The sequence below is a fragment of the Clupea harengus genome, unplaced genomic scaffold (genome assembly GCF_900700415.2).
Source record: "Clupea harengus unplaced genomic scaffold, Ch_v2.0.2, whole genome shotgun sequence".
NCBI lineage: Eukaryota > Metazoa > Chordata > Actinopteri > Clupeiformes > Clupeidae > Clupea > Clupea harengus.
In genome coordinates, this window is record NW_024879614.1 from 2,501 (window position 1) to 12,500 (window position 10,000).

The 10,000-nt window shown below is 44.1% G+C and overlaps 1 protein-coding gene across 1 annotated transcript in view; it reads left to right on the forward strand.

Annotated features, from left to right (window-relative positions):
• Positions 1-3,283: 3,283 nt before the first annotated feature.
• The window catches only part of LOC122129274 (microtubule-associated serine/threonine-protein kinase 2-like), a gene marked incomplete at its 5' end in the record, with an annotated part of 40,228 nt that continues 33,511 nt past the window's right edge, over positions 3,284-10,000 (forward strand). The window contains one exon of the mRNA XM_042704265.1: positions 3,284-3,613. Coding sequence (XP_042560199.1) covers positions 3,284-3,613 — 330 coding nt within the window. The remainder of the gene's footprint in view (positions 3,614-10,000) is intronic.

Here is a 10,000-nt window from a genome sequence, read left to right on the forward strand (position 1 = left end):
ATACACTAGATCAGAGGTCTTCAACCGGGGGTCCGCCATCAGTGGTGTCTGACGAGAGGTAAAAAAAAAGTTCAGATATTTTCAAAGTGATCGACAATTTTTTCCGTGAACATGATATAGCCTACCCTGGCCAAAATGTGTCGCGATGTGCACAGGCGGTGCAAGAGCCATGTATGACGCACTGCATGCTTCATAGGGAGAATGTTGTTGCCAAAGACATGAATGATGAATTCTCAAACGTCAGATCTCTCACTAAGTATGAGATATTTCATCCATACTTAAGCTTCTCAAGCTACTCAATTATTTGTCCCTCCCTAATTGAATACAGAGTGATGGCTAACTGTAAGGGAGAAAAAATGTCAATAATAAACAGAATAAATTGAAACGAGTTGTGTGTCACAGATGATTTGTAATTCTGTTTAAACATGTGTAGGGGAGTGTGTGTGTGTGTGTGACTGACACTTAGTTCCAAATAAATTATATGAATATCAGGCCCAAATTTGGGGGGCGGCGGGGGTGGGGGTCCCTGCTCAGTGTCTCTCTCAGCCAAGGGGTCCTTGGGCTGAAAAAGGTTGAAGACCCCTGCACTAGATACTTTCTTATCACTTACAAAAATAAGGCACACAGACACACGTACACACACACACACGTACACACACGTACACACACACGTACACACACACACGTACACACACGTACACACACACGTACACACACACACGTACACACACACACACACACCAAGTCAGCCTCAGTGACCCTGAACACACAGTAACCAGAGCGAAGCATAGCCCCAAATCCCCTGTCAACAAACCAGCAGTGAGTGATAGCTGGACCAGAAGTGAGCTCAGTCAGCTAATTGATCCTCCGTGTCTTAGCATTTCGAGTGGAAGAGCACTGATTCTCGTGCATAACAACGGTAATTAACACATAACTTCTCCTTCATGGTGATGGCTCCACACAGCTGTACGCAGCATTAGTGTGTGAAATGTGTTGAGATCTCTACTGCTGTTTATATCTAGAACACACAGCTGTACACAGCGTTAGTGTGTGAAATGTGTTGAGATCTCTACTGCTGTTTATATCTAGAACACACAGCGTTAGTGTGAAATGTGTTGAGATCTCTCCTGCTGTTTGTATCTAGAACACACAGCTGTACACAGCATTAGTGTGTGAAATGTGTTGAGATGTCTACTGCTGTTTATATCTAGAACACACAGCGTTAGTGTGAAATGTGTTGAGATCTCTACTGCTGTTTATATCTAGAACACACAGCGTTAGTGTGAAATGTGTTGAGATCTCTACTGCTGTTTATATCAGCTGTACACAGCGTTAGTGTGGAAATGTGTTGAGATCTCTACTGCTGTTTATATCTAGAACACACAGCTGTACACAGCGTTAGTGTGAAATGTGTTGAGATCTCTACTGCTGTTTATATCTAGAACACACAGCGTTAGTGTGAAATGTGTTGAGATCTCTACTGCTGTTTATATCTAGAACACACAGCGTTAGTGTGAAATGTGTTGAGATCTCTACTGCTGTTTATATCTAGAACACACAGCGTTAGTGTGAAATGTGTTGAGATCTCTACTGCTGTTTATATCTACAACACACAGCGTTAGTGTGAAATGTGTTGAGATGTCTACTGCTGTTTATATCTACAACACTAAGCCCATCCAGGCTTCCCACGGTCATGGACATTCTGAAAGAATTTGTGAATTTTTTAAACTAAAATTTTAGGCTGAGAGATTATCATGGATCTTCAAACTTTTACCCAAGGTTTAATACGTTGTACTAAGAGATTACCTATGGCTTATTATTTAGAACTTTCTGATCTTATAATCATGTTTTTTTTTTTTTTTTTTAATAACTCATAGTTGTGTGTGTGTGTTAATAATTAGTCTTAAGCACATTGGGTTATATTAAGAAATGTAGTTAATTACCTTGTACATACATTTAAGTGGTGTATGAAGGTTCATACATATTTTGATTGGCTTTTGATTTGCCATCATGTTTTCTATTGTACAGTCCCCCCCTCCCGAGAGACTCCAGCTCTCGATGTTTAATTGTCCAAGGCTCATGTAAGGGAGACGGTATAGGTTCAGGTGAAAGCCTTGTTATTCCATTGTTGTGTCAGCATTGGTCTGTGCATCCCCCATTTTCTCCCTCTCTTTCTCTCCCTTTTTATTTATTTTTCATACTCTCTCTTCATATATTTCCATATTGTTCTGGAAGGGATCCTAGCTCACCTTCTCTCTGTCTCTTTCTGCCCTTTTCTCCTCTTGCGTTATTTCTTTCTTTCTTTCTTTCCTCTGCCACTGTGAGCATGTCACACACTCCTCTCCTCCTCCATTATGTGAGCAGTGTGTGTGATGACGCAGGCGGTAGCTTGTTGCTAAAGCTAACACCATGGCCGGTGTACTCTAACTCTCTTTGTCTACCCTGAGCTCGTATTATCATCTATGCGGGGGGGGGGGGGTGATAAGAAGCCCTTAATGAAGAGGCACTCGACCCCAAACTGCCCTAAGAGACTCTTCCCATTGCCCCCTCAAAGGAGCCTAATAAGAGATTTAGTCTGTGCAGCACCTCATGACGAATCCAAGAGCTACACCCACAAACGTAATATCTTCCCACAAACGTTCTAACGGTTGCCTATAATGCTGCATAGAATAACCGCGTCACGGCCATAGTGCAGTATTAGGAGGTGTACCGTGGTGGTTTCCCCTTATCTGAGAGTGCTGCCATCCTCATGGGGCTGTTTGAGTCAGTCAGGTCTTACTTCAACATGCCATGATGTTTATTAGCCAGATCAGGCTGTGCTTTACACACATATATCCAAACTGAGACCTTTATTATAGTTGGCAGTGTAGGGTAAGGTGACGGAGTCATGTATGTGCGTTTAGTGGTGGATGTGTTTGTGGCTGACAGGCTGGCTGTGAGAGAGAGAATGGGTTTGTGTTCCTACTAGGAATGCTGATGACCACTGTGCACTCTGTTCTCATGACGTTTGAATGCTCATAGGAGCACAGCGAGGCTCTCACAGTGAGAGCGAGCGAGCCAGCGAGCGAGTGAGTGAGACGGAGATCATGTGAGCAGCACGCTGCATGTCTCCGCAGTGCCCACCCCTGCTGTGTGCTCTCACAGATTGTTCCAGAAGGCTTGGAGAAATAAGCACCTTTTTCCTATCAGCGGCGTAGGGAGGCTTTTGCTGTTGAAAGCACTGTTCGGCACAAAGAACAGGGTCGTGGGGTTAATGTGGTCAGTCTCCCGGGCTCTGCTTGAGTGAGTCTCTTCTCTCGTCATTTGAAGGAGGGCTGTGTGTGGCACCTTAAACTGACGGCAAAGACTGTGTGGTATACTGCTATAACTGCAGGGGATGGAGATATAATACTGTCTTTATGGTATCAGTTTTTTTTTTCTTGGTTTTGGTTGGTTGGTTGGGATCACTCTGGCAAATATACTGTGTACATAAATACTGTGATTTGTATTGACCTTGTGGTGTATGTCTTCCTTCTTTGCAGCTGTCGCACGAGCAACCGGAAGAGTCTGATTGTGACTTCCAGTACCTCACCCACCCTACCCAGGCCCCACTCACCACTGCATGGCCATCCAGGTAAGGGTAACGCATGCATGCACAACTACACACACACTCACACAGAAACACACACACACACACACACACACACACACACACACACACACACACACACACACACACACACACACACACACACACAGAAACAAAGTTGCCGTGCTGTCATACACCATCACAAACACACACTCAGTTCAGTGTGAGCAAATTCAGGATAATCACCTCCACCTCCTTTTTCTGCCCCATCTCAGAATCTCATTTAACCTCAGAGCACAAAGAGTCAAATGGCATTGTTAGCAACGGCAGAGAAGGAGCTGATGGTGAACTAGAGTGTCTGTGTGTTTATGGCTGTGTGCCTGGTCCTCTCTCTCTCTCTTTCTTTCTCTCTCTCTCTCTCTCTGTCTTTCTCTCTCTCTGTGTGGTTATGGCTGTATGCCTGGTCCTCTCTCTCTCTCTCTCTCTCTCTCTCTCTGTGTGTGGTTATGGCTGTATGCCTGGTCCTCAGGCCTGAAGTGAAAATGGAATGAAAACTAACAGGTTTTCGATTTTGCCCTTTTATAGCATACTCTCTCTCTCTCTCTCTCTCTCTCTCTCTCTCTCTTTGTCTTTCTCTCGCTCTCTGTGTGAGACAAATAATGTATATAAACACACACAGCCATACACACAACTCACAGTGGTAGATCCCATATTGTGTGAGAAGGACTAAATTCCACCCAGTGCCTCTAAGGCAGTCATGTGTGCCAGCCACCCTGTGAGAGCCGTCATGGCGAGAGGCTGTCTACTGTGAGCGCAATAAGAGTGGCAAAAAGGCAGCTGGGTCGTTAGATGCAGACACACACACACACACACACACACACACACACACACACACACACACACACAGAAACAAACATGTCACACACGCACACACACACACACACACACACACACACACACAGAAACAAACATGTGCAGTGTGCGTCACGCACGCACGCGCACACACACACACACACACACACACACACACACACACACACACACACACACACACACACACACACACACAGAAACAAACATGTGCAGTGTGCGTCACACACACACACACACACACACACACACACACACACACACACACACACACACACACACACACACACACACACACACACCTCACACACAGAAACACAAGAGTCAGATACATTCACATGTGATTTAGGACGAGAGGATTGACAGTTGACATTTGGAGAAATATAATCATTCCATTCTGGATTTGAAATGATTAAATTCAGTGGCCCTGCCTGTCAGACACAGAAGTCAACCTTCATAATCACGCTGATTGACATTTCTCAGAGACGTCAATGGGATTAGTGTGGCAGCTGGTTATGAAACAAGCCACACACACACACACACACACACACACACACACACACACACACACACACACACACACACACACACACACACACACACACACACACACACACACACACACACACACACACACACACACACACACACACACACACACACGCGCAAGCTTGTCGGCATAGTCACCAGCCAGAGAGAATCATATTTGATAGATAGTAGCATTTATGTTGTGCTTGTGATGGATTTGCTTCTTTTTTTTCATTCTGTCATCTGCACTGTACATAGAGGAAAACACACACACACACACACACACACACACACACACACACACACACAGGAAACCACATGGACACCCATTCAATGACAAATGGTGGTTTCGTTATGGGAGAAGAGCTTGTTTTTGTGTAAAAGAGGACCTGTTAGTGTATCACACTGCAATAAAAAGGGGAAATATTTAAGCCTTTAACATGAAGAGAGAGGAAGAGAAATGAGATAAGTACAGGGCTTCAAATCTTATCTCAGACTAGCGCAACTCACACCTTATCACCTCAGCTCAGAGTAGCTCATAGATTTTTTTGTATTTGTTTTGTTCTCCTGAAGCTCACAGTATTTGATGATGCTGATGACTGATGCTGGGTCACTGTTGGGTAATGCAGAAAGTGATGGAGAGATAGAAACATGGGTAAGGGGAGACAAAGGCAGACAGAGATAAGGGGAGTGGTGATGAAAGTGGAGTGTTGTGTAGTGTATGTCTCTGTAGTGTATGTCTCGAGGCATTAGGAGCTGTGGATGAGGAAATTACTAAACAGATAAGAATTTATGAAGGAAGCAACAGTATAATCCAACAGTGTAGCGTCCAACAGTGTTGGATTCCAGGCCTGCTTCCTTCATAAATCGGGTGGCCCAAGCATCCACACTCACCCACACACACACACATGTACGCAGCAGACTGCTTGACTTGCATTGTTATGTTTTTTGTCTCATAGTGACAGCATCAGAAACAACTAGAGACAAAGGTCACGGAAATCCACCCATATTGAATATATTTTCTCCATGCAGTACAGTACAAATACAGAGAATGCTGCAATATGTCACAATGTGATGGATATTATTATCAGTTTAAATGAGCTGATAAATGAATGCCAATGAATGACTTGAAACCCAGGCAGTGGTCACTCGTCTGAGAGGGGAAGCGGCTGGAGGAAATGGCAGCGCAGGCGCACTGTTGCACCACAATCAGATGGTTCAGAGAGAGAGAGAGGTGAGGGTGTGGTCACTAAGTGGCCAGTTCATTAGTGAGAAGTACGGTTAAAGTCCACCATTAGCATTGCCAAACAATCCCTTTATGATTAGAATGCGTCAAATGATATTTCAAAGAGTTCTGGACAGTGTTTGCCAGGAGCATTTTTACAAGGAATAGTGCTTCTGCGGTTGTTCAAAACGATTACTTCATTCAATTCAATTCAATTCATTGACATATTATAGCTTGTCAGACATGTTTTATAATGCCCAATCCCTTTCAAACTGACTGTTACGTTGTTAATCAGGGTATTTGACTTTGAGGATGTAAAAAAGAAAGTGTCTTAGTTTTGCTCACTTAAATTCCATGATGAGCTATTTTTGTCAAGATCAATATAGCCTATCCCATATACGCACTCATTCTGGAGAATTGTTTTAGGTCTAAATGTGTCTTTTGGAGCACATTTGCAGCTCCGGAGCCAGGTACTGAAAGGACAAACGTACGGCTTACCTTTTTGCTTTAATGTTTCAGCAGCCATTCTGGCCCTTGCTGTGGTACGACCTGTGAAGGAGAGGTCAGCTTTTATGTTTAAAATGACAAACTGACTAAAAAGACTAACCTGCAATGGATTTAGATTATCACATATTACTGCATTCAAGCATTACATAATCATGCTCTTATTGATAATGGATTTAGAGTATCACATAATCATGCTCTTATTGATAATGGATTTAGAGTATCACATAATCACGCTCTTATTGATAATGGATTTAGAGTATCATTACTGCATTCAAGCATTACATAATCATAAATGTCCTTTACCAACAGCACTCTCTCTCATGTCATATTGCCTAATTCAACTTTTTAGAAAGAAAGACCATCAGTAGCATGAACTGAACATGACTGCATACTACGGCATCCTCCATCCCTGAAATAGCATGCTTAGTCATTGCAAATACTACCCTGCAAAACAAGCAGGGCGTGGATGTGAAGTCTGTTCTGCTCATGTTTTAATATATACTTCCAGGGTCCATGGTCTGGTAATGTCACTAAAGTGTGGATCTATTAGAGGCCATTGAGCTCAGTACATTATGGGGGACTCTCAGTAAGATCACGTTTTTAGTTCGATTTCTAAAACCGAAATAAATGCTCAGCTTTTTACATGAAATCACTTGTAATTCAATGAAATGGCACTTTCCAAAGCACTCACATCATTTGAAGGAAAAAAAGTGGATGTCAGCCATTTTGGGCAAATATTCTCTCTTGAATCCTACCCCTACCCTGTTGCTGTGGTTACTTGTATTATTATAATAAGCACTCCGGTACAATCATCTGCATGATAAAAGGACTAGACTGTTTGTGCAGCATGCATGCAGCAGAGAAATGTGGATCACTCTTCTTAAATCAACCTTTAAGCTTTCACTGAAAGGAGGATGCACAGGGCACGGTAGATAATACCACCTCCGGGGCAGTATTATAGTTAAACCCAGTGTATATTAGGAAGTGAAGGAAGCACATCTACCCAGTTTCGTCTAACGGAATCATGTGAATCTAAGGATATATAGTTCAGGGTAGGATGACTTGACAGTTTCCTGAACTTTGAGTATTGGCCCTGTTTTTATTAGGTAAAGAAGTGTGTGTGTGTGTGTGTGTGTGTGTGTGTTGGAGTCTGTGTCTGGGTACTGCTAAACTAAAAGTCTTCTCTTTGTTTTTTTTTTTATTTCACACAACAGAAGAGTATTCCATTTGGCTCTGCAACATGCGTGTGCGTGTGAGCCTACACACAAATGCAGTCACACACACACACACATACACAAACACTATTAAAAAAAAAAACCCTGCCTGTCTTGTCACCTAAGCAGCTGTTCCTTCCTTTAAACAAAGCTGCTTGCACCAATGAAAAATAACCACCAGCCATCACAGCCATGCAGCACACGCCACAGCAAACAGTGAGTTATTCCTTGCACTCGCTAATGGGCCCTCTGCGCTCGTCTGGAATAGTAAATGGGCTCTGCCGCTTGTTTCCAGGGTGCAGCGTGTCCCAGTCCAGCTGTTCCCAGCTGTTTTCCTGGCTGCTCTCAACTTTCCGGCAGGAAATTCTGTGCTCATTAATATTAAAGAGGGGGTCTGAATGCATAAGTAATGCACAAGGGTGAAACCCCAATGACTGCCTCGGCTCCGCCACCCAGCTGGAGCTGCAGGGAGAGTGATGGGACTGATTTGGGTGTGTGTGTGTGTGTTTCAATGTGTGTGTTTCAATGTGTGTGTCAGCACACTCAGTTCTGCTCCAGTGTGTCAGGGTGACATGTCTGACAATATAGATGCAAATGGTTAGACACACACACACACACACACACACACACACACACAGCCACACACACAGCCCTTCTTCAAAAGGTTCAGTGTGTGGACTACAGTGACGGACCAACACACTTTTGTGCACACACAAGCATAACCACTCACTCACGCACACACACACACACACACTGTCTAGGCCCCTGTCTAAAGCTGCTGATGCTTGCAGAAATGCCCTCAGATCTGGTGTGATGGAAGCATTCAGATTCTACCTCTCTTCCCTCATCCAGCATCAGCTTGATCCTCATACAGTATTTGGACATCTTCTGTCACATTTTGTTTTAATAGTGTGCTGACATCAAGGCAGAAACCCATTGTCTTTGTGAGCTCAATTTAGTTTTAGTTTTTTTCCTTGTTTGTGTACAGCCCACTCTAAAAAGCACCAGGAAAAAAAAGACTTTGATCACACACACACACACACACACACACACACACACACACACACACACACACACCAACTCTCCCACTGTCCCTCCACAAGAGTGCACTCTAAATGACAGTAGTCCATCAAGTGCTGTAATATTAAAAGGAGCCTTTAATGTGTAGCCAAAAAGAAGAAATACTTGAATTAGAGTGAGAGAGGTGTGGAGGTGGGAGAGGATGGAGAGAATGTGTTCAGTGTAAAAGAGGAGGGAGGAGGAGGCTCAAGATGGTAGAAGCTTTGTTTGTTAAAAGGAGGTGCTTGTGAAGCTGTAGCAGGCTCTGCACTTTGTGTCTGGTCTTTCATAGTCAATCTCCCCAACACACACACGCACGCACGCACACACACACACACACACGCACACACACACACACACACACACACACACACACACACACACACGCCCACGCACGCACGCACGCACGCAACACACAAATACAGAAACCTCTGGTGGCTGTGCGATCAAAACAATCTCCCCAACGCACACACGCACACGCACACGCAACACGCACGCACGCACGCACACGCACACACACACATGCAACACACACGCAACACACACACACACACACACACACGCACGCAACACACAAATACAGAAACCTCTGGTGGCTGTGCGATCAAAACAATCTCCCCAACGCACGCACGCACACGCACACGCAACACACACGCAACACACACGCAACACACACGCAACACGCACGCACGCGCACGCGCACGCAACACACACACACACACACACACGCACGCACGCGCACGCACACGCACGCACGCAACACACACACACACACACACACGCACGCAACACACAAATACAGAAACCTCTGGTGGCTGTGCGATCAAAACACATTGTTGTTATTATTCTGTCCTTATCTCCATTTTATCCATGTTAAACACAATACTGCATTTGTGAGTGTGCTGTACCCGAGAAGACCAAGTATCGCTTAAGTGATTTGAGAGTGTTAAATTAGTAATGTTCACTCCAAATCAAAAGATAATTAGAATAACGGAAAATGTGTGTCTCCCTCTCTCTCTCTCTCTCCCC